General features: G+C 34.0%; 1 protein-coding gene across 1 annotated transcript in view; it reads left to right on the top strand.

Moving 5' to 3' along the window:
- The window catches only part of LOC130891654 (UNC93-like protein MFSD11), a 33299-nt gene extending 8012 nt beyond the window's left edge, over window positions 1–25287 (top strand). Inside the window, exons 2-7 of the mRNA XM_057796507.1 lie at window positions 11922–12091; window positions 13139–13315; window positions 18721–19001; window positions 19164–19286; window positions 22933–23237; window positions 25028–25287. Of these exons, the coding sequence (XP_057652490.1) occupies window positions 11922–12091; window positions 13139–13315; window positions 18721–19001; window positions 19164–19286; window positions 22933–23237; window positions 25028–25219 (1248 nt within the window). The 3' untranslated portion in view covers window positions 25220–25287. The remainder of the gene's footprint in view (window positions 1–11921; window positions 12092–13138; window positions 13316–18720; window positions 19002–19163; window positions 19287–22932; window positions 23238–25027) is intronic.
- Window positions 25288–27033: the final 1746 nt, after the last annotated feature.

Below are 27033 nucleotides of genomic sequence, written 5' to 3'. Positions count from 1 at the left end.
TGGTCTAACATTCATAATTGACCGTTCTCCGTTGCTCTAATGGAACGGTGTTGACATGTCTAGTTACTTCGAAAAAACAGGCGACCATTTGCTTCGAAGTGATTCGTCCGGGAACAACTTTTATTGGATTTGGCTAATCTTGAAAGACCCATAGAGTCGATTGTTGTTTAGTTTTGGGTTAATAAGCTTAGATACATGATTCGTCGCCTGTAACGATCTTATAGACGCTTTCTTTTGAGCGATTTTCAAATTATTCGATGTCCAACGGGTTTTCGACAGCCAAATGTCCATGCAATATTGAATGTAAGCGAGTGGAACTACTTCCCAAATGTGCCTCAATCTCACGGTATGTCACATGACGAGGTTGCAACAGCAGTTTACGCACAGCATCGATGTTTTATAGCCCAACAGCAGATTTTAGGTGACCTTCACGAAATTCATCCTGTAGCGAAGTGCGACCATGATTGAATTCAGAAAAGCAGCGAAAAGTCATAGAAAATTATCGCATAAAAATGCGATTTATTTTGATTTTTTGCCAAAGATGAATGTTTCAAGTGTCTGTAAACAACTTGTTCACCATTAAAAATGTCAAACTTTATGATGACAATGTCAGATTTGACATTCACATCAGTGTTGCCATATCTCAGAGCAACTCTCGTATTTACAACAATGATCAAATTTTTTTGAAAGCCAATGAAGGCTCTATTTAGATGTAATGATAATGGGTAGTTAACGTAACTTGTAGAGCTGTCAAAGTCGTATTTTTATATACCATTTAAGAAACTGAAATGCCAGCTCAAGACTCTTGTGAGGCACCTCTTAGATTATCTCTGGCTACAAGTCTTGACGAGTGTAGGCGGCATGATTCCTAGCCAACCACACTTTCGATTTACTCAGTTGCTCGCCTACAACTACAACATTTAAGTTCAAAGAAAAAACGGTTTTTATTGAAGCTTTTTATGTTCTCAGATGCATTGATTAATTATTTTAGAATAAAAAATCCTGTAGATCTATAAAACAATGAAATACAAAAATTATTTATTGCTCTCCACAAAAAGTAGAAAAAATTGTACTTATATTTGTAGCTCTACCTACTTACCGATTTCACGGGTCATCCATTTTATTTTCAATTTTTACGTCCTTTGACTCGCGCCCGAAAAACCGATACGAAATGGAGCACTAAGAGGCAAGGTGAGGGGACAAGAGTGCACCATCCACACTCTCGCACTCGCGTTTCCTCGAGGAGAGTCTAGATCGGGAAGAATATTTTTAAATACGCAAATGCATAAAAAATTAGTTTTTATCAAGAAGGATAATAATAGGTATTCAGAGCTCAACACGAACAATGATTTTGAAGAATAACCATTACCACACGAAGTAATCTATTATTGGAACAATATTACCCAGAAAAGAAGATGGAAGAGGCTTAATTGACCTTGTCAACGTACACTTTCGACTACGTGAAATCTTTTACAAGAAATCAGAAACCTATCCAAGGCGGATAAGGGTTACTCACCTCTGAACTTCGCTTCGCCAGAATCTGACTTCAAATGAGTTTAAGATACCTATAAGCTCGAACAATGGCCACAAAAGACATTACACGACCTCTACCAGCCGCATATTGACGGAGACTCTTCCAACAGATGGCTACATCTATTACAAGAAAAATGTGATTAAGGATTTAAAGACTTAATCCGATAATTGCACAAGGTGTCAGCCAAACATGAGAGAGAGAGACCATTTAATATTATATTATATTATATATTAGCTAACACCCGCTTGTAGTGTGTTAGCTAATACTATCTGCACCGGTATAATCAAGTGTGCAACATCATTCACTCAGAACTAGCCAACTAGTTCGGTATCCTCAATACCTATACACCATACTACAAATACCAGCCACCAAAAGTGCTCGAAAATAACAATTTTAGACTCCACTACGATCGAAAGATCATAGAAAATTAATAAAGTAATCCTGCAAAATAGCTTTACCACTAGATGTCTCCTTGATTCATGAAATCGAAAAAGCACAATTTGAAAAAATTCTCTAATATTTTATATAATATATTTATTTAGTCCAATAACACATATCATATTTATTATTTACTTGTACTTTTTTAATGATCACTGATATTTATTGTGATTAACTAATAATATCTACTACTTAGAGATAACATGAGTTGTTTTACCAAGTAAATACTCGTTTGTTTTATTTACTATGTTATTAACCTCCATTTTAAATTATCTTGGAAACTGCAGAAACAAAAAATCATAAGGAATAATACTTCAATATGGATTGAAAATAAAAAATAATCTTAAATATATTCCCAATTAGGTGAGTATTATTTGGAAGAAGTTTGGATTGTAATCATTTGGGAGAATAATTCGTAACATAGTTTGTATAGTTCGTAGGTGTGGGCGGCTGTGAAGCTATTGAGCACATAGGCCTTCAGATAGGCCCGTAGTGCCTCATTTAACGTTACCAAAGTCCGATGTCCTTTGAGAAGCTGATATCGTTAGGCAGGTTGTGGGGTTTGCCCAGGTGTGTAAACCGCGCCCATGTAGAGCACTCATAGATAACGTAGTCTGCAGTTTCGTCCTCCTCCATGCACCAGCGGCACACCGGATCATGCGTAATGCCTATGGTGTGATGATGACGTTTTAGATGGCAGTGTCCGGTTAGAAGTCAGGTGACTAGACTGAATTCGCGCCTATTTAGTTGGAATAGTTGTTTGGTGAGAGTCGAGCGAGGTCCATCTATATGGGCCTTCGCTTGTCTCATGCCAGATGTCTCCATCCATCTTTGCCGAGCCCTTCTTACGAGAAGGCTGTTGAGAGACGTGATGACAGCGCTTGTGGCCACACCAAGGATGGATTCTGCGCCCATTGGTGGGTTCGCCGATCCCAGTTTGGTGAGTGAATTGCCTTTGTTGCCGGAGAGCCATCATTCACCAGATTTTGAAGGACTTTCTTACACTCCAGCACTAGCCTAGAGCAGTATTTACAGCTGTTATAGCTTATATGGCAGCTCTGCTGTCTGAGCAGAAATGACTGTGTTCCTGTGGCGTCGATTGTGTATTGCGCGTTTGGATTCCATCATAGCGAATACCTCGGCTTCGAAGCTATGATTTTTACAAAGTTTCCACTAACCGTGTGAGCGTTTTTTCATGAATGCGTGAAGCTTTTTCATTTTTTCAGCTTTTCTACCGATTCTATATTTTTTTTCAGCGTTATTATATTCTCAAAATTCACGAAACGAGACATATCCGCAATTATAGTGGGAAATAATTTCTCACTCTTATTATAATAACTCAAGTCAACCATCAATTGTTACATACACAAATTGATACGGCACGTTTTTCACGTTGAAGATGCAATGCAGACGATTAGCGCTCAAAATTTTTCCATGTCCATGAAAACATTTGCAGGCGTTTTCGTACCAACAAATCACTGCACAATTATTCGGTAAAAGAGATTCTACAACGAACGATTTTGAAGATAAGTATAGCATTGTGGGACGGTACTGAACGACTTCACTATAATTGTTATGTACTGTATATGTATATGTACGGTGGAACATCGAAATCTGGATAGTGTAAAATTTCACCGGTAAATGTTAACATTCTCATAGCCGCTTGGTATATATCCAAAATATAGGTTAAATACCCTTATTTCTGACTTACACCGGTAAATGTCCACATTCACCATACACTAATGGTGAATTTGGAACATGTTCGAGATTTATATTTACAACTTTAAACACATAGAATCTTTATTCAAAATGAAAAAGGAAAATAATATAAATTAAAAACTTAGTTAATTTTATAGTACGTTCTAAATGAGAAAATAAATTAATAGTAATAAAAAACTAAATTATATTATTCAAATCTTATATTTACTGCAACAACCTAAAAGTACACTTTGAATTGCACAGAGCATTTGCTTGTACAACTGCATTTATTTATGAAGAATTTCTTCCTCCTGCGGCGAAATTTCTTGAAAATAAATGTCATCTATGGAAAGTAACTCTTCTTTATAAATTACGAACTGATTACGTGTGTAATGCCTGAGGGTACTCGTGTTTTTCAGTCAAAACTTGATGTGAAGACGTGGTAGATTACAAGTCTTTAATATATTTTTTTTGGAATGTGATTTTCGGTATGACTAACCACCCTTTTTATTCAAAATATTACTAGTTTATTCAAACTGTTCCCGGTTTCAAAAGTTTTGGCAATATTTTCAAGTTGTTCTTCAGTTTCGTTATTTGTGATTTGTTCCCTAGACAAAAAATACGCTACGCCTCTTTCTGATTTAATGCCAAACATGGCTTCATGGCATATTCCTTCGTGGTATGAAGCATTCTTGGAAAACTTAACAAAGAGTGAACCTTCTGATTATTTATTTGTATCTTTATCGTTCATCTATGTAGTTATTGTGTAAATCATGGTTGGCCCTTACAATGGAGCCTTGTGACTGTGAAGAGGCTTCTCACGTACAAACTTAACAAATTTCCACATGGCGCATATTTCGGATATGACTTAATTACTGAAGTCTCTACCATTATTCGATTGCAATATTACTGGAGCACCAAATGTTCGATACATCCAAACTAAATCAGTTAACAAGTGATTGTAGAATTCAGATTTATTTAACCAAACGGAGCAGTGCAGAGCAGCATCTTGAAATAATGAAACAAGTAGACTCATATAGTTAAAAGTAGATTTTGTTATCCCTACACAATTATAGAATATTAGTATGATTATGTAATATAAGTGCATGGGTGCTATGTCTTCACATTTCTGTAAGTCCAAGCAATAGCTTATCACCTTAGGGCATATTGCAAAACAAATGGACTTAAAAGAATGGTTTGTAAATATTCTAAGAAACCGTTGGCCACTCTCACTCTCTGTAGGTATCTACTTTATTAGAAGGTTATTTAAGAAATCTCAAGGAGTGGCTCGAAGAATTAACGAAAATAAACTAGTTACACATTTTGTTATCGTATAATCCTTGAATACAAATATTTCGTAAAAGCAGTTCAATATAATGCAAGGGCAGCTGGTAAAGTTAAAATTTTGATAACAAAAATTCCATTCTGTACAGGTTTTAAGTACAATGAACTTATTACATACTGTAGTACGTACATATTCAGTTGTGCATATTCATGACCTTCTAAAACATACAAATGCTTGAGGTTTATACCCTGAAGAATTTAAGGATCGCGTTTCGTGAAAGGAATAGACGACTCGTAACAAATTATCATAATTCCTCGGTCGTCTCTTAGCGAAAAAACAAGAAAATTGTCATTGAACTATTCAGATGAGGGAAATCAAAAGACCACTTTACTCACAAAATTCAGTACCATGCAACGGGATCTCCCAGAAAATAGAAAATGTACCAATACGTTTAGATAGCAATGTATGAATGTTATATCGAAAGAAAACTAAAGATGCAGTCATAGGGTTCAATGTTGTTATGAATAAAAGTAATTTTAAAGAAATTGATTATAATTCTATGTAACTTCATCACTTTGTATTCAATCAAACTATTCACCTATTTCTCACCACGTAAACATGGTTACACAAATAGAGAATGAAAATAGTTTGGGAGAACTACAGACAAATATAACCAGTACAAAATGTCTAGGAAAACTCAGAGAAGCGAACCTTACACGAAAGGAACAAATACAATCAAAAACTTGAGTAATATTTGGTTGAGAACTGTACTAAATAAAATCATGATTTTGTTGGCATCGATTTGATAAAACTGTACAAATGAAATACTAGAGGTAACTTCAAATTTAGATGTGTACGAGGATGGTCCCAAAAGTACCTGGCCTAACATAAAAAACAAAACAATTTTGGAAAAAATAATATTTATTTTTCAGCTCCATATACTTTTCCCAGCGATGTTCAATAAGTTCGTTCCCCTTTTTATTATAATAATCGTCAAGCTATTAACTGCCCGCATTATCTCTTCATTGCTGGAAAATGTTTGACCACCAAACCATTTTTCCAAGTCTGGGAACAGAAAATAATCTGAGGCGAATCTAAATCTGGCGAATGGGATGCATGAGGTAGCAATTAAAACTTTAATTCATTCATTTTGGTCATTGTAATAATGAATTTGTGAGCTGATGTATTGTTTTTTGAAACAACACTTTCTTGTTACCCAAATGCCGCCGTTTTTGATTGATTTCTTCGCTGAAACGTTGCAATAATCAAGATAGTAAATGAAAATTATCCCACGCGCATCCCCAAAAAAACCGACGCCTTGACCTTACCCATAGATGGAGCGATCTCTGCCTTTTTTGTGGCCGGTTCTCCCCTTTCAGTCCATTGTTTTGATTGTTCTTTTGTTTCGGGTGTGAAGTGTTGGACCCACGTTTCATCCATGGTTATGAAACGGCGCAAAGATTCGGCATTTTTTCTGTAAAACATTGCCAAACATTCGATGAAAACATCTTCACGACGCTGTTTTTGTTACGTGAAGAGCAAACGCGGCTTCCATCTTGCGCACAGCTGTCTCATGTCCAAATTTTCAGTTAATGTGCGATGTACCGTATTTTTTGAAATGCCTATGTCTGCTAGCTCGCGCACGACGATCATCCAGTACAGTTTTGTGGATTTTCTTTAACATTTCAGGAGTCGTCACCTCATTTGGTCGACCATTGCGACGCTGGTTTTCGCAAGTGGTACGGCCTCCTTTAAACTCTGATATCCATTATTTTACTATTGATAACGAAGGAGCAGTAGAATCACAGTATAATCTAGTTCAGCTTTTATATTGGTTGGGCTAACGCCTTTCAAATGAAAGTTATAACATGACAATTACCAATTTTACAAATCACTGAAAACGTTCACTATTGAAGGCTGCCAAACAAATACTGAACAACGTGGTGTCTTCAAACTTGAAACATTTGCTGTTTAGATTGCGTACTTTCTAATACAGTGGTATTTTTCAAAAAATTACCGCCATCTCTAGATCAGGCCAGGTACTTCTGGGACCATCCTCGTACACGTTAGACTAAAAACACCTTAATTGCTGAGTGGGATTTATGTCGTTTGTTTCAGTTATTTTCTTAGAGTAAATGGATATAAAACGAGGGGAATTTTGTTTGAAAAAAGATCGCTAGATTATCCTCATGCAACGTATATTCCATGTTAGTTTCAAAAAAAAAATCCTTTTGGATTTTGGACTGTTCTATATATAGATCGATAGTATGATACTGCCATAAACATTCATTATTTACACTAATAAAGTGCCTCTGAAAAAATGTAAAAATAATGAAACATATTTGTTGAAAAATAATCTTTATATTTTATTGATATATTGTTGTATTGCAACATTTTCGATAAATTGCATCATTTTATTATAGTTTTGATATTAGAATTTCTACAAACAGCATAAATGTCTAGAAACAGTTACTTTGATCATTCAATATATACCAAAATTTCAACATATAATTAGAAACCCAATTATATCTATGACCAGTTCCAAGAATTCGTGTGGCAATGAGCCAGTTCTGTACTGTGTATTCCACTTCTTCATCCAAAATGAAGCGGTTTTCTTTGAGAGGGTCTTTGGGGTCCAAATCGATGGTAGTTATAGGTACTATAGGGTGGAAAAAGGATAAATGAATACGAAATCTTTATTTGCTAGGCACCATCGGATCACAGATTCTTCACGAATGACTTCAACTTCATTCTTCTTCTTCATAAATTGAAGTTCTTTGATTCAGATGAGAACAACTGCGTTGTTTAGCAAAATAATAAAGCGTTCGGGGTTCTTCGCGGAGCCTGCCGTGTGCCGAAGGGAGGTTAACTTGATGACGCCAAAAACCCAGTTGATATTTTTTTGGTCTTGTCAAACGAATTTATAATATTTATTGGCCGCAATTATTCAAGAATTTACTTTTTTCTTTCAATTGTGCACCGAGTCCATTTTCAAATTGCCCTCCTTTACAATCGAATTGCCCCCCTGTAGGGCGTACACCCCACGCCAGGAAACACGTGTCTAGAGCGTTAAAATCGAAAACTAAAGTAGAATGGATTACGGAGCGTTGTTAGCGTTGGGGTAAATAATAACAAACTAGCTTTTACCCGCGGCTTCGCTCGCATCGAATCCATTAAATAAATATCAGAAATCATTCTAATAGAAAAGAACGAACTCTGTAGCTATATTAGAACCTGAGATATAGATCTTTGAATGTAGAAAAATTGCCTAAAACCTACAAAAATCCATAACGACACATTGAATGTCCGTGCCTAGCTCCTCTCCAACTCAATCGATTTAAGTGTTCAAAAAATCAAAAGAAAGAAGGTGTTTCAGCGAGTGTTCTTAAACCAAAACGAAGTCTCTATCTTGAATAGAACCTGAGATATTGAGGATAGAACGTGTGTATGTGAAAAACTCCCATAAGTAATGTACAGGGGGAAATCGCATTTGAGTATAACTTGAGAATGGTGAAAATTAGATGAAATCCGATGGTTGATGGCTGATCTGTGCATCAATACCTTTCATTGAAAAAAAAATTAAGCAAATCGGTTGGGTAGAAAGCCTGAATGGACTCGGAATGGAAATCATCAATTTTTTTATAATAACAAATTGCGAAACAGAACGAACAAATAGGAGGATATATTGAAAAATTCTTAACCTACTATAGAATCAAACAAAATTTCAATGTCCAAATATTTTATTACTCAACATATTCTCTTCTTAATTGGATACATTACAGCGAACCTGCAACGTCTCTAGACCTTTCAAAAAAAAAATGTTTTTTGTTGCTCCGCAAACCAGACCTCCGCAGCTTTCATTACCTCCTCGTTGGAAGAAAATTTTCAAACTTTCAAACTTTTTTTCAGCTGATGAAAGAGGTTATAATCGGATGGAGCCAAATCTGGCGAATAAGGGGGGTGGGGGTAGTAATTCAAACCATAAATCACGAATTTTTTACATGGCAACATGAGATTTGTGTGCGGGGGCGTTGTCCTGCAAAAACAAAACAACTTTGGATAGCTTTCCGCGTCTTTTCTCTTTGATTTTTCCCGTAGAGTGGTTAGTAATGTCGAAGAGTAATCTTCAGTTATTGTTCTACTCTTATCCAAAAAATCAATCATGATTACACCATGACAGTGTCAAAAAACTGAAGCAAGAACTTTTCCAGCAGATTTTTGGACACGAAACGTCTTAGGTCTTGGAGAACCAGAGTGTCGCCATTCCATCGATTGTTGCTTTGTTTCTGGATCGTAGAAATGTACCCAAGTCTCATCCATAGTAACAATTCGGTTTAAGAAGTCTCCATCGTTTTCAAATCAAGCACAGATCGAACGCGATGCTTCTACCCTTGTACGCTTTTGGTCAACATTCAAACATTTGGGGATCCATTTTGCAGCAATTTTTCTCATGTCCAAATTGACGTGAACTATAAGCTGAACGCGTTCTTATGGAATATTTTGATATCCTTTTTAGGTTTAGCTTCAGATATTCGTTTTAGCCCAATTCGACGGTCTGATAAAATCATGTCTGGCCTACCGATTTTATAATGCCCCAATTTTAGAAAAAGATCACTTTTACATTTGCATCCGACACTAAAATGTGAAGAAGGATTATTCTGCTCCCCTAGTTTAGGTGCCATTGACAAAAATTTTTTTTATTAAAAGACAATTGAATTAAACTGTTTTTAAGGTATTTCAAGGAACGCTTATCAATTTATAGAATTGAACAATAGTAAAGCGTAAACAATAAATATTGCCTAATAAGGGTGGGGCTAACGATCAAGATTATTATTAAATTAATCATTGTTTGTCAAGCAACAAACTAATGATAAATCTCCACCTAATTAAAAATTGTCACAAGAGTAGACACGAGACTCAAATTGCAGATAGACATGGCCCCTTAAGCAGTATCAGACAGATTTCGCCATGTATTGTTTAGCAAACGAAGAAAGACACCTGGAACGTGCGGAAACAGCTTTGTAAAGGATAAAAATAACTCAATAATTTCGAAAAATATAGTCGTTGAAACAGGTTGCTACCTATCACTTACGCAATTTGGCAGATTTCATTGCTATTCTAAATTTTTAATAATTTCAGAAATTTTGAAATATGGAGAATGGAAAAAATCAGAAATTGAGAAATATTATCAAACAAAAAGGGTAACTGAATGGAACTAAAACTAAAACCAGCCGCTCCTGAACTATACTTACAGGGATAGTTAACGTGATAGCAATATGGACATTAAGGATAGAAGTATTTCAAATAATTTGTGATTATTATGTGATGAATTATCTGATTGGCTTTTCTAATGAAGTTTTCATTCCTGCTTTGCTATTTTACGAAATTTGTACCAAAAGTAAGATTCGCAATGAGCTACAGCCCAGAGGGAAGGTGCTATGCTAAATTCGAAAACAATGCCGTGCGCAGTTGTTTCACTCACTCTCTAGCATGCCATCCGCGATTCGAGACGTCGCTCTGTGTTTGCTTGTCGGCATTAGGAAGTGTTAGTCGATGTTAACGCCTAGTGTAAGATTCGAGCAGTAATTCGAGTTCTCCATGGAAGACAGTTACCACTCGTGGAGACCCTTCTGTCCGTACAGCACGTTCGCTAATTGTGCAGATCTTTTGCTGAAGACTCCCGGTTTCGGATACTGTTGTTCAGAAGATAACGTGAGCTACTCATAGATCGGAGGTTCACTATGCGTGTAATTGTTGAACGCATTTCTGAAGGTCCCAATGGCACAATTAAAAGAACTTTAAACGGAAACGTTGAGTAATCCCAAAGTGAGTGCTCGGAAGATCCTCGGATCCTGTCTAACGCATACAAGTAGCAGCGCACACAATGTTTGGAGGTAGGCAACAAGTAGAGGTTGTTGGACTCTATCATCACTGGAGATGAAACGTAAGTGTTTTAATTACACATCTGAGATAAAACAACAATTTCATCAAAGGTGTCACTCTGGTTCACCACCACCAAAGAAATTTGAACAAACGAAGTCGGTTATGGCGACTGTGTTTTGACATCGGAAGGGGGTATCTCTTATCTATTTCATGCAACCTGGGATGACAATGAACTCAAGCAGAAATTGTAAAATATTCATCAAATTTCAGAAAGCAATCTAGTATCGCCTGAGAGAACGATTAACGGAGGGAGTAATGTTTCTGACGCTCGACCCCATGTCGCTCGTCATAAATGTCATACAACTTTTGAAGACATTCAAAGGGGTATAGAATGCAGTAACCGCCGGGCGTTTTTTACGCAACCTCACGCGTTTTAAACGCCGACACGTCAACTATCGCGACTGCATGCGACCGGAAAAACACCCGTGTAAAATGCTCAATTTAAACTCCGCGTTTCTCTTACACACGCGTTTTACTCACCGGTAAATGGTCGTAAATGGTCCAGAGCAACAATGAAGGAGATATCAAACGCTTCCTCAACTGATTTAGGAAGATTTAGGAATACAAAGGCTGGAGCACACTCTTTACACTCTGTTGGAAAATGTAAGCTTTTCAACGATGTATAAATTAATAATAACTAACAATGTTTTCTATTTGTGAGAAAATATGGGAGCATTACTTTTGATATAACCTTCGTATCAATACTAAAATTTATTTAATTTGAAATTAATACAAGATGGTAAGTTGGATGATGATCGCCAAGCCCCTTTAAGTGTGAGGACCCATTTCATCCAAGCATATCTATGTTTCTATTTAATATAGTTAGCTATTAAAACAATTTGCTTTTTATACAAAAATATGACGAATCTATAAACTATGAAAATAATTATGATAAGGTATTTATACTATCTGCACATACCTACGTTATTTGTTAAATGTATTGACTAAACCATATCAAATGAAAAAATTCGAGTGACATACTTTTTATCATATTAACATAATTACACTATTTTTCAATTTCAGAAAACCATCACAGATAGTATTGAAAAAGAAGATCATTCCTACAATGGAGACGCATATTATAGCCAGGCCATCATTTATTCATTTTTTTCAATATTCAATTGGTCAGCGCCGTCAGTCATTAGTATTATTGGTCCTAAGTTCTCAATGTTTTTGGGTGGTACAGTATATGTGTAAGTGATATTAATCGCATTTTTAAATAAATCTCAAATGTCCAACAAACTAAAAATGAATTTAATCAGATAAATTATCTGTACATAAAAACATTGGAATTCAAGCGCCAGCGGTAGAAGGTTTGCAACTATTATTGTATATTATAAACTACAAAGTAAAAGTTGCTGCTTTGCTTAAGATTTATTAATATTGTTCAAACTCGTTTTTATTAGTTTCACCTGTATGTTTGTAACTGACTTTTTGATCTCCAACAATACCATGGACTCCATTTCCCATGATAGCGCTTCTCCATTAAGGAACTATCCTGATGGAACGTCTTGTCTGTCACTCACAGCACACAAATTTCCTGAAAAGAAATCCAGAGAAGAGTTCAGAATTTTTAAAGACATTACACCTTGAAGCTCTATATGAAATCAGAAATTAAGTCTTTGTCTTGTCATTTTTTGATTTATGGTTTCCTGGGAAAATTTTGGAAAGCGTTGGCGTTTTTTGGGGAATTTCTCTTGCTGGTATATAAATCCACTGCCATCGTAAAACGGTGTTGAAACAATGTCACCAGAGTTTACCTGAGGACCATTTTAAAAATTTTTATATTGTGGATTAGTGATTTACGCTTGAGCCACTCTGGTGGCAAGAAGAAATCTCATATTTTCGTTAGTCTCTTTTATATAAGAACCATGAGCAACCGACACTGAGAAAGTTCATTTCCGTTATTTATTTCCAACTAGTTTTTGAGGGGTCTATAAACAATCACCAGTGATTTTAATCATATGCATATTTTAATAAATCCATTACAACAGGGACCGCGTTTCAATAAACTAAATCACCTGCTTTAGGAAAGTAATGTTTTATTTCATAGTTACGATGTAAAAGATAAAAAATTATCGTATCAGGAGAAAGTAAATTCCACTTGTTTGTGGACCTAGTTGTAGTGCTTTTGTTTGAGTGAAACAAAAATAATATTCATTTACATGCTCCTTTGATTCGGTCTAAATTATTTTAAAGTTTTACCTGTTCTTATCAATTAATTAATTGCTTCATTTCAGAACCTTCATTTTACAATTTCTAGCCCCAAAGGTTTGGGGTATGTATTTGTGCAGCGCACTTATGGGGATTGGAGCAGCTATGATATGGACGGGTCAAGGAAATTATTTAACACTCAATTCTACAAAGAAATTAATTACAAGAAATTCCGGAATTTTTTGGGCGCTATTGCAATTAAGGTAATACTGAAAAATTCTAATAAATCATCCTATATGAAAAATAATTTTTTCTTGGAAATATTTCGTAATGAACTATTCAAAAAAATTTTAGAATTGCTTACCTATTGCTTTTATTAATTGATTTTTGATGAATTCCACTTAAAATATTTGTTAAAATCATATTTTTGAAGTGCTTACTGTAAATTATCTAGTCAATTATATTCCTTAGTGGATTATTAAATATTTAACCCAGAGGTTAACCGCTGTTGGGAGGAAATCGGAAAGAAGTCAGGATAAAGTCAAGACAAGAAAGTCATGTGAAGACATCAGCTGTATTACCGGATTTTTTGTGATTTTATAGTTATCTATCAATAGTGAAAAATAATAAAGGTAAATTTTAGAACTAGAGCTGCCTTCTGAATTATTTTTACCTTTATTAATATGCAGTCAGTGTTGTGAGAAGCTTTTTGAGAAGTACTCTTTCTCTATAGTTATCAACGTGTTAAAAATCTTGTAGTGTAGAGTTGATCGAATGCAAGCAATCAATATCGCAATCAATAGTTAGAATGGAATATTGAAATTACCTAGAGAAGAAAAGAGCACATTTTATGACGAAGAAAAGTATAGTGGGTCTAAATTGAGACCCAGCACAATTTCCGAAGAGAATTTAAAGAATTCAGTTGGACAGGCATTGAAAAATGCTCTGATACACATTCAACAGATTAGTATAAAGTTAGAAACCGAAAAGAAGGAAAAAAATTGAGAATTTCACAAAATTGAATTGCAGTGTCCTCAACATTGATGGGTTTGCTAACAATTCTTACGAAAATATTGGTAATCATCCCATTATTTTTTGAGAAGATAACAGGAATGCAGTTTCAACCTTTTAGAAATATGTAAAAAAGCTGAAAAATATTTTAACGAAAACATGAAAGAAATATTAAATTAAAACTTCCTCCCAAAATATGATGTTGAAAAGCTTTCTTTCTCATTGGTAAAAGTCATTTTTTCACATGGAAAATCCCCTGTAATTTGAAAATTGACACTTTGCTGGCCTCCAGAGAAAAACAAGGAAAAATTAAAGTACGATCTGCTTCAAAAATTTATTTCAAAGATTCCCCTAGAAAGTCCTATGTATCGACACAAAATAGTCGAAAAAATAAATATGACAAACACAAGAATACCAAAGAACAGTCATAATGAAACCAATCGGAAATCCGGTCATAATCTGAGACATCGCTTAAGAAGAACATCTTGAGGAGAACCACAGCCTTTGACCAAATGCCCTTGGATGTTACTGTGTACATGTACTGAGTAGTTATAGCTTTATGTTATAAGAGTAAGAGTATCAGTAGTTTAGTTTATAAAATAGTTGTTTTTTAACAGAAATTAGTAATTATATTTAATCCAATCTAAGAAAAATGCAACTAATGTTATGTCTTTCGTAAAATTAGTATTACCCTTTGTTATAATAATAAAAAAATTATAGCTGTTTGGTTAATTATTTCACAACCAACAAGTTTTCTCATTTTTCCTTCATTTTACCAAGTATCTCGTACCATTTCAATTTGTTCTCTCAATTTTGCATCGTGAAACTTTATTGTTCTCTACTATTCTACTAATTTACACATTAATATATAATGATTGTAATAAGGCTTTTGGCATACAATATATCACATTTGCTAATTAAAGCAAAATAAATCGATTTTTCATTTATTTATATTGTACTGTTGACAGTAGTGACAATAGAAAGTTTGTAACCTTGCAGAAGTCGTCTGGAAATCATTATAATTCATCTGAAGGTCATTTATTATTTAAATTTTAAAGTCCATTGAAGTCCACGAAAAGTTAATTAGAAGTCATATGAAATCATGTTCAAAACACAGGAAATCTTATTACAAATTACATTTGTCCATTAAAGTCCATGGAAAGTTAAGTAGACGTCAGTTGAGAGTCCCGTTTAAAACGCAGAATGTCATATTTAAATTTGGAAGTCCATTAAGGTCCACTGAAGTTAAGTAAAAGCCTATGAAGTTAGTTCGAAGTCACGTTTCAAACACCGGATTTCATATATAAATTCAAAAGTCTATTGAAGTTTCCGGAAAGTTAAGTAGAAGTCTATTAAGTTAGCTGGAAGTCATGTTCAAAACACAGGAAGTCATATTTAAATTTGAAAGTTCATTGAAGTCAACAGGGAGTTAAGTAGAACTCATTTGAAATCAGTTAGAAGTCATGTTTAAACACAGGAAGTCATATTTAAATTTTGAAATCCTTTAAAAACCACTGAAGTTCACGGGAAGTTAAGTAGAAGTCATATGAAGTTAGTTGGAATGCATGTTTAAAACACCGGAAGTCATATTTAAATTTGAAAGTTCATTGAAGTCAACAGGGAGTTAAGTAGAACTCATTTGAAATCAGTTAGAAGTCATGTTTAAACAAAGGAAGTCATATTTAAATTTGAAAGTTCATTGAAGTCAACAGGGAGTTAAGTAGAACTCATTTGAAATCAGTTAGAAGTCATGTTTAAACAAAGGAAGTCATATTTAAATTTTGAAATCCTTTAAAATCCACTGAAGTTCACGGGAAGTTAAGTAGAAGTCATATGAAGTTAGTTGGAATGCATGTTTAAAACACCAGAAGTCATATTTAAATATAAAAGTTAATTGAAGGCAACAGGGAGTTAAGTAGAACTCATTTGAAATCAGTTAGAAGTCATGTTTAAACAAAGGAAGTCATATTTAAATTTTGAAATCCTTTAAAATCCACTGAAGTTCACGGGAAGTTAAGTAGAAGTCATATGAAGTTAGTTGGAATGCATGTTTAAAACACCGGAAGTCATATTTAAATTTGAAAGTTCATTGAAGTCAACAGGGAGTTAAGTAGAATTCATTTGAAATCAGTTAGAACTCATTTTTTAAACATAGGAAGTCATATTTAAATTTTAAAGTTCATTGAAGTCCACCAGAAGTTAAATAGAAATTCATAGAAGTTCTAAAGTCCGATCTACAAAAATATGGTAGCGGTTCACCTCTCATATTTTACTTAATTGATAAAAAATCCATTTATATACTACATTTAATAAACAATTACTTTATGCTGTCATTAGTTTTGTGAACATACCCCCCAATTTGACTAACTCTAGTTTTAATAAAATATGCATGATGTAATAACTTCTAGGCTTAATGTTATAAATAAGAATAATTATTGTCCGTAACAAACAAATCTTGGTCGTTTCGTAAAACATGAAAGTGAACATGTTGCAAGAAATGCTAAGTAATTAAGAAACATGTAAAGTTCGAATATCATATAAAAAAGGAATTATTCAATAACTTAAAAAGATTATAATTTTTTAGGTCTCTTATCTATGAAAATCAGTTTAAAATAACATGTAAAAATTGACGTTTTGCCTTACTTCGACCTTTATCATGTTATTTTAAACTGATTTTCATAGAAAAGAGACCTAAAAACGAGATAAATTATCACAAAAACAGATAAAAAGGTCTAAGAAGTAAAAAGTTTAGTTTTTCATACAATATTGGAATCACAGAGTTACCAAATTGCCAAACAATTTTTGGGCAAAAAATCGTATATATTGCTAAGACTTTCTGAACCTATTGGGTGATTTATTGGGTTTCGCAAGTGTTCGTGAAGCTTCTACTGGTTTCAACCATGATCTCCTTCACATATTATGTCATACGTGGTCAATCGATTTAGAAATATAAATCTAGATCCATTAAATTTTCCAACATTCGATCAATTATTTTAACACAATATTAACTTATTGCAAAAAAGCTTTTTTAAGTAACACTTAAGAAAGCATCTTACTATGATTAGAATCTGATCTTCAATTAATTATTTTTATCTAAACTAAACCTAAAATACGAGGGCCATTCTGTATATTTTCAGATAACACGAAACTAGAGGAGATAGACATGGCATCACCGCATTTTAAATAACTCAGACTATTATTCCTTGAAATGTGAGTTACAAATTGTCGCCTTATCTAAAAAATTAAGTTCCTCCTATATTGCGCTGAGATCAGTTTCCAAAGAACTGAATTTATTTATATATCATATATATTTTTACCTACTATGATTACGATGTTAATTTTGAGGTGAAATAAAATGCCGAATTGAACAAGCTCGAAGTACATTCATAAAATTTAAAAATGTATTTAAATGTACCGACTTTGATCTTGATCTTAGACTGAGACTTGTGCGGTGCTACGGTTGGTCAATGCTTCTTTACGGGATGGAGAGTTGGACCCTTAAGGTAAAAAACATCAACAAATTAGAGGCATTCGAAATGTGGGTATATCGTAGAATCCTGAAGATACCATGGACTGCCAAAGTGAGGAATGAGGATATTCTCAGGCGTATCAATAAAGACTGTGAACTCTTTAACATCGTGAAGAAACGAAAGATTGCATATCTTGGCCATATAATGCGAGGCCATAAATATAAATTCCTTCAGCTGATAGTCGAGGGCAAGATTGAAGGTAAGAGAGGATTGGGACGGAAGAGGATGTCATGGTTGCGGAACGTGAGGCAGTGGACGGGTATACAAGATATTCAGACATTGATCCATACCGCTAGAGGTAGAGAAGCCATAAAAAATGTGGTCGCGAACATCAATTAATAAATAGGCATTAAAAGAAGTTAATTTTGAACGGTTGCATGTGCAATTTGATGATGAAGGTCCTCCACGAGCAAATGTGTTTCGCAGGTATAACCAATTTGAAAGAGGACTGATATAGGTTGATGGATAAGGCTTCTGCCGGTAGGCTCTGTTCTTCAGTTACTGTTGAAAACATTGAGAGACTGAGACGGATGATCGAAAATACTGTCATGAACGATTGAGGCAACTCTTGGTGTTCAATCCCCAAGAATAAATTCACTTATACATTATCTTCGTGTAAGAAAAATATTCTTTACGATTTCTAGAAGGTCGAATTTTTAATAATGGTGCACATCGTAATGAAGAAATGTATAAAGTGATAGGATAGTGGGTAGAAATCGATTTGATACTTCATAAATGCATAAATAACGCAAACAAGCAAAAGACTTGAGTGGAGATAAATAAGAAAATATCGTTTCATGCTGTAACGGATGTCACATAAGTATCAAATGTTAGTTTGAAATTTCTATTGAAAATGCAATGATTTTTCAATGGAACCTATATTTGTTTGTGAGTCTTCGTCATTTAAGGATACAAACACCGTTTTTTTTTTCAAATGTAGTCACTTATTTTTTATTCTGGCTCGATATATAACTTAAAAGTTCATTTATTCAATTTAGTTCATGCTTTTATTCTATTCTTAATCATATTGACATACATTTGTCTATATAAACCAAAATTTTAAAAATTATTGAAAAGAGGTTGTAAATATTAATTATTGCATATATTATATACTCATTCTCTTCCAGTATGTTTGTTGGAAATACGTTCGTCTTCTTTGCTTTTAAAGGAAAAGATGAAATTGACAAAAGTACAAGAACGTTAGTCATATCGACGTTATCTGCTGTTGGTATTGCAGGACTCGTGGTATTGTTTCTACTTCCAAAAGCTTGGAAAGAAGAGGAAGACGATGAAGAAGACGATGTTGATAAAATTAATAATGAAGGACCTCTTAAGGCATTCACAGGAGCAGTCAAACTCTTCTTCACATCAAGGATGTGTTTACTTAGTTTATCTTTCTTATACACAGGTAAGAGTTAATCAATACTATAATAATCAAATACTACTTGTTTGTTAGGATATAGACAATCCATTAAAGGTTTTTTGTAATGATGACTATGTTGATGATAACGATAATCGTTTCATTGATATTGAAAAAATTTACTGCATTAGATTTGTTTCCATTTTTTAGGTTTGGAACTGGGATTTTTCAGTGGAATATATAGTTCCTGTCTTGGATTCACTAAGAAATTTGAAAACCGTAAAGAGCTTGTGGGAATTTCTGGTATATTGATGGGCGCTGGTGAAGTTATAGGTAAATATGATTCAAATCAAGCAACTATGCTAACCATTCTTCATGTTCTACAATATGGACAATACATCCTTCAGTTCATAATACTTTTCAATAGGTAAAATGACTTTTTAGGAGGTTATAATAATAATTTGCCTGGAATTAATTTAGATTAATGAGGTTATAAAACTGCAACTCGGTTTCAATATACTAGACACCAGTTTAATCCTGCAGTTGGCTCCAGAAAAGTTTGTCAGCAATCGTGGTATTTTGTTCAAAACGGCAGAATTTACAACGAAATTATCTTGATACATTGTTACTATTTTCTGTTAGAAGAGTTGACAGAAATTCTAGACCAGAAAATATCCAACAAGAAAAGAGTTTGGATAAGAAAACGTATAGACGACAGGAAAGAAACTGATGGCTCTTATTTATTGTTTGTTTGTTCCTATAATTTTAGGATTTAATATTAATTTTTTCCATAAAGTTGCACTAATTCAGGTTGTCGATATCTATCGCTGTTGACTACGTACCAAATTTGTAGTTTGTTCATGGTTTGTGTCGTGACCCCGATTCGACATGGTGTGGCAGGGAGAAGACACCGATTTCAAAAATATTGCGGGAATATTGAATTTAGTATTGAACCATTCTGGCTTCAGCTCAGTTTACACAAAGTCAATATTAGATAAGTACTGACTTGACTCGTGCTTTATGGAAGACACTCAACATTCAAATTTTTTGCTCGCCAGCCTGAAAAATACCCCTATTAATTCTACTATTATTATGAATGTGGAAGTTTGGATGTTTGTTAGTGAATAGCATAAATCGAGATAAACGAATTTGGTTGAAATTTAACTTACAAATAGTAAAACTTGAAATAGAGAGTTAGACAATTATTTTTTTATACCTCATAATGAGTTTATTAAAACTGTAGAACTAGAACTCACTTCGACGTACTTTAGATTTGAGAATGAAATATATAAACAATGGTGCTTTACGTTATAGGGCAGGGGTGGTCTTCTGCATCCAACTGATGCGGCTCTGGCGACGCTACGCTAGACATGGCAACAGTGTACACGTCGCACTATCTGTTGTCACCGATGGGGGTCTGTAGGGGTTGTAACCAATGCAATACAACTTAAAAACACAACTATTATTCGTAAAAAGGAACAAGTGGAGTTATAAACAATTTTGCGGTACTGCTAAAAATGATGGTACACGCCGTGATGCTTGTATCGTAGCTGTGATTGCTCAAAAAAGACATTGTTGTCACCGCCCCTGTGCGAAAGACATAACAATTTTTTGCCGAGTCTCGTGAAGCGAATACAAAGGCCGGCACAACCAGTCGAGAGTTTGAGAAGCCTACACAAGTGAGAGAGAGAGGGTTCTCTCTCGATTGAAAAACATTTTCAAATGTGTTATTCTTTGTAACGATTCAAATTTATATGTATAAAGTCAAAAAATACAAAAACGATCCAGACATTCTACACAAAACATATCCCAAAAGGGCAAAAAATATTATTTTTCATGAAATCCAACAGAATTATTTGATGAGAAACTTGGGCTTGCTTGGAATTGTCAAATTGTTGAATATCTGGGTAGATTTCTGTCAAACACAAAATAATATCATTTTCCAAAAGAAGTAGAGACAGGTGGCCTAAGCTTCAACGCTTTTCGGAACTTATGCGGGGCACCCTGTAAATTTAGGATCCATTATAGTTCCAAAATCAGAAGAGTGCATACTTATGCTATTTTTTTAGCTAGTTTTGTCTCCTAAATGAGTGACGCGTGTATTTATATTGTCCAAGGATTAATTTGTTGGAAAACATTACATTCGCATTCTGGAATATACGAGGATGGTCCCAGAAGTACCTGGCCCAACAACGATATCACAAAAATTTTGGAAAAAATTATATTTATTTCTCAATGTAATCTCCTTACACTTATTCCAGCGATGTTCAATAAGTTCGATATCCTTCTTATAATAAGAATCGTCAAGCTCCTCAAAATAGCCACTAAATGCCGACATCGTCTTTTCATCGTTGGAAAATCTTTGACCACTGGCCTAAATCTGTCGAATAGACTGCATGAGGTAGCAAATCAAACTTTAATTCATTAATTTTGGCCATTGCAATAATGAATGTGTGGGCTGGTGCATTGTTTTGATGAAGCAACACTTTCTTCTTAGCCAAACGCGGTCGTTTTTGCTTGATTTCTTCGCACAGCGGTGCAATAAGTTCGCATATTATTGTCGTTAATAGTTTTTTTTTCAATATAGTCAATGAAAATTATCCCACGCGCATCCCAATAAACCGACGCCATGACCTTGTCTTGAAATGGAAACGTCTTTGCCTTCTTGTGCATCCCAAAAAAACAACGCCATGACCTTGCCTGCAGATGGAACAGTCTTTGTCTTCTTTGAAGCCGGTTTCCCGTTTTCAGTCCATTGTTTTAATTGCTCTTTTGTTTTTGGATATAAGTGTATGTAATGGACCTACCTTTCATCGATGGTTATGAAACGCCACAAAAATTCGGCTTTATTTCTGTAAAGCATTTCTAAACACTAGATGGAAACATCTTCACGACGTAGTTTTTGATCCATTGTGATCATTCGCGACACCCATCTTGCGCACAGCTGTCTCATGTCCAAATTTTCAGTTAATATGCGATGTACTGCACTTTTTGAAATGGTTACTATGTCTGCTAGCTCGCGAACTTCCAGTCCACGATCAATCTGTGTCGCTTTGTGGATTTTTTTCAACAATTCTGGAGTTGTCACCTCATTTGGTCCACCACTGCGATGCTGACCTTTGCATATCGTACGTCCTGGTTTAAACTCTGCTATCCAATATTTCACGGTTGATAACGAAGGATCAGTATCACCTAAAATCTAGTTCAGCTTTTATATTGGTTGGGCTAATGCCTTTCAAATTAAAATATTGTCTCACATCACGATGACCAATTTTTTCCGTGTTTACAACTTCACTGAAATCATTCACTATTGATGGCTGCCAAACAAATACTAAACAACGTGCCGTCTTCAACCTTGAAACATATGCTGTATAGATTGTGTACTTTCTAATACTGTGATATTTTTCTAGCAACTACGCCATCTCTAGGTCAGGCCATGTATTTCTGGGACCATCCTCGTAAAGGAATATTCAATTTGTTCAATTTAATTTTTATTTGATTTTTTTACTCCTAAAGAGCTGGAGCAACTTTTGATGACTTAATTAACTGAGGCAAAAAATATGAATCCAGCTGACTTGAACTAGATCTTAATCCAATTGACAAAATTAATTTGTTGCGTACAGAATAAATTTTTGTCATTTTTCACAAAAATAGATTAGAAGAATGTTAATATTTTCCTTGGATTTTATTATCGAATATATTTGAACCCCAGTGTTGAAGCCTTAGTTTGAGCTAATGCTTGAAAATAAACTAGCATACATTTTCTGGGGTTTTTAATAAACTTTTCTTATACAATGTACGCCTAATATTAAAATCTATTGTTATTAGATTTAAGAGCAAAAATTTTTTAGAAATAAATTGCCAGTTTAGTGCTATTTGCTTTACCTTGATGTACTACGATTTTGGGATTTGTGTGATTACTGAACATTTGATTGTTCTTTGCATACATGTATAAATGAAATTCAGATTTTGTTTTTAGGTGGTGGAATATTCGGTATTTTCGGCCGCCAAACCGTGAAATGGGGAAGAGATCCTGTGGTGGCTATGGGTTTTGTGCTTCACGCCATAGCTTTCGGTATAATATTCCTTAACTTGCCTAATGATTCGCCGTTTACGGACACTGACGAAAACGCTATAATAAACAGCAACGCGTACTTGGCTATTTTGTGTTCCTTCCTACTAGGATTAGGAGATTCGATTTATAATACTCAAATTTTGTCTCTCTTGGGAACAGTCTACTCGGAGAACAGTGCACCAGCTTTCGCTATTTTCAAATTCAGTCAGGTAAAATTCCGAAATAAATATCGTTCGATAATATTACATTTAACTATTTAAAATATTTTTATCAAGTGATAAACACTGAATAATTTTCATAGTCTATGTAGGACAGGATTGGCCGCAAAGGTTTTGAAAAAATTTAACTATAATCCGGAACTGGACCTTAATGTATAAGGCGGAGATATCCTAACCAATCAAAAAAAGTTTTCGTATTATTTTGAAACTAACATCCCGTTGAATTTGGTACTAAGTGGGATTCTTCAAGACTTCAAGATGAATGCACTTGTTTCATTCGTTTAAGAAAGCAAATACTGAAAGATATTTTTCAACTTTCAAAAAATTTGGAGAAGATTACCCACATGGTACAGCGTTGATAAAAACCAACAATTAACTGCACAACAAAATGGTTTTTCCAATTTTGCCAAATACAATACGCACACGAAGAATGGTACAATTGCCTCATTCAAAGTTACTGATATTTTAATTGAACATAGCAAACAGTTTTGATATGAGGAAATATGGAAATAGGCTTTATTGGAAATAATGAAGCCCATAAAAAGTATGTCGTTATGCGTAGGAAAAGAGGAATTAGCTAAAATCTTGAAAATATTCCACATAAAAACATAATTACATTGTATTGTCACTACAGTTCGACGAATCTACAGATTATATCGGCACTGTACAGTTTTTATACACATGAATTTCGAAGATATGTTGACCACAGAAAAATGATTAACGCTAAAGAGATCAGGATATCTTACCATTCAATAACCATTGATGTGGCGGCTCCAGCAATGATCGCTAATAGAAGTGGCTTCGTTCAAGGATAATTGTATTATACATACTCAAGTGTTGGGTGAAAGTACTGGAGCATGTTATGGATGTTGCAATTCACACATTCATCCATACCTTCCTGAAATAATATGGCAGGTGGGCTACATTTACAAGCTAAAATGATTTCATATCCCCAATTAGAAGATCGAGTATAGTTTTCTCATATTTTTTTTTTGTAATGTTACCTTCTAAAAATTTACACACACTGAATCGGAACTATAGGATAAAAGTAAAATAATAATAGACGTGATAATCGTTTAAAATGATCTAAAAAGAAACTAAATATGTTTGCAATGCAATTTAAAGCATTATTAAAATCTGGTTGATGAATCTAAAAAAGATAAAAACCTTAGTTATAACAAATATGCTGATATTGCTAAATTGTTTCTCGAAGAATTTGATTTGACATTATATGAGCTTGTCCATTTAGTGATAACATCGATTTTGAAAGTACTACTTTTTCTGTAGCTCTACAAATAATTAGGTCACTGGCTTCATATTCTAATTTTTGGAAATTTTTAAGAAAAGATAAACAACCAAATGTTTGGACAACGTTGCCATGACTTTTTTAAAGCAACATATTTATATGGATCCACATTTTCTTTTATAAATGCGACCAAAAATTATCGATCTTAATAACAGAGCAATATTTGGAATTATGTTTGAGACTTTAATTTCATTTGATCCAAATTTCGAATAACTTGCTGTTCTTAATCATTCACAAACTATAATTCATAGAATAAGTAGACTTCAAAGAATGTAGAGTATCTCAACAGGTTCGGGGTTATTTACTCTCAAAAACAAAGTTCTCTATATTAGATCCAAGTATTCCACGTCGCTACTAATAAACATTGATCAACCAATGGTAGTGAGTCAAAAATGTAAATTTGATTGAATTAGTTATGTTGATGTTCTAAATGAATAGATTATTCAAGAGTATTTATTATTTGTTAATATTTTAGTCAATTGGAGCAGTAATAACCTTTATTTCGGCTAAATCATTACTACTTCACTATCAATTAGCAATTCTTTTAACGATGGCAGTTGTTGGTACACTTTCCTTCATAAAAGTGGAATGGAACACAAAAAAACAGAAAACTTTATTGGCCACCGAAACTGGTAAAAACAGTGAGGCATTGACTGATTCAGAATGATGACTGAATCTTTTTTAGCGAATGTGATTGTAAATTTTTTTAAATAAATCAATATTTTTGTATAAAAAGTTTTATTTAATTGCGGTGATCATAACTGAAACAGTTAAAGTTGTTTATATTTCGTATTTTATTTTGTTGGAAGACTTTCTTCTTTTACAATTTGCAGATATTATTACATTGTTTCTCAGAGAACTGGATTTTTAACGTATGTGAGCTTGAAGATTTCGTCGATACTACAAATGTAGCAGACTTTGAAGAAGAAACTCGAAAATTTTAACAGTTAAAGTTGTTTATACTTCGAATTTGGTTTTGTTGGAAACAGAATCTTCTTTTACGGAGTAGGTAGACCAATTGAAAAGAAATAATGGACTATGAAATTGTATGCACTTTATTTTAGCTAACATTTCGTCGGCTTAAGTCTCAAAATACGTAAATCCGTTTTATTCCAATATCAACACTTTGATACCATTAGATAGATAATTTCTGAACGCATCTGACAAAAAAACTCTTAAATCCTAAATCCGTGACAATTTGAAGTCTAAATAGAATTACTTTTCCAAAATTTGATATGTGGCCACTTTTCAATCCTTCATTTAACATTTAACCAAAATAAGTCTTCGTTCAATTTTTTCATGGTCAAGTTTTTTGTGCCTTCTGTATAATTTGGTTCGACTTAAGTTGACAATATGATGCTATGAATCTGTGGCTATAAGCTCAAGTCATTGGCTGGAGACCTTCCTCAGTAGGTAACTGATATTCAGTCTCAATTAAAAATACCAAATAGAATTAATACTCATTTGAAGTAAACAATTGATACTAATTTGGATGATACCAGCTTTTCAACGAAACGAATTTAAAAAAAAGAGTTGAAAATTAATAAAATTTAAAAAAAAATCGTGTTGACTGCATATTCTAGAACGAATATAAAGCAGTAAAAACAATTTTAGGCCTTATGTCAGATATATGAAATGAAAATGAAACTTAGCCAAAGAGAGCCGGGATGGTTGCACCCCTATATTGGCTGCTGAAGATGCTGTCGTTGATTCTTCTTCTTCTCCTCTATTGGATTTTTGTCTAACGACATACAGTCAGGATCTGTATTTTGTTAGGTACCAGCTTATTTGAAGAGTGTTCATGCCCTTCAAAATGGGAATAGGTTACTATTAAAGGGTCCTGTGGTGTATCCAGAACATTACACAGAGGGTTGCACCGGGAGATTAGGATAGAGAAAGTTTTTTTTCTTTCTGGAAGTGAAAATCAAAATAAATAGCTTTAGAAAGTATTGTCTACGATTATATTGTCTCTATTGAGAATTGTAATCACTTTCTTTGGTAATTTAGCATTGTTAAAACCATGGAATTTTCCTAGGTGCATTTTCTATAGAGAAGAAACTTCTTCCTTTGATTTAACTCTCATTTCGATAAGGTTGAGTCCAAATTTTCCATAATTCTTTTTTGATTCTTGGCCATATATCAAGGTAATGTAATGTCCTTATTAAATTTTCTTGTTTTCCTTGATTGGCTAATTCATCTGCTTTTTCGTTTCTTGAGATTCCTGAATGACTTGGTACCCATAATAATTTGATATATTCTCCATTTTCCATATTAGACATAATTAGTTGTCTGGTATATAGAGTGATATTATATGCTGCCGTGATGGTGCTGTAGCTATTAATGAAAATGAATGCAAAAAAGAGAAGATTCAACTCACAAAACTTGAAACAGATAAGCACAGATTTCCCACTTCGATTGTTTAGGAGTGATTATTGAAAAATATAGGAAAACGCGAATGAAGACAGGGTATTAAAGGGAAAT

The sequence above is a fragment of the Diorhabda carinulata genome, chromosome 3, assembly GCF_026250575.1.
Source record: "Diorhabda carinulata isolate Delta chromosome 3, icDioCari1.1, whole genome shotgun sequence".
In the NCBI taxonomy this organism is placed as follows: Eukaryota; Metazoa; Arthropoda; class Insecta; order Coleoptera; family Chrysomelidae; genus Diorhabda; species Diorhabda carinulata.
This window is presented reverse-complemented; position numbering and strand designations above follow the sequence as displayed.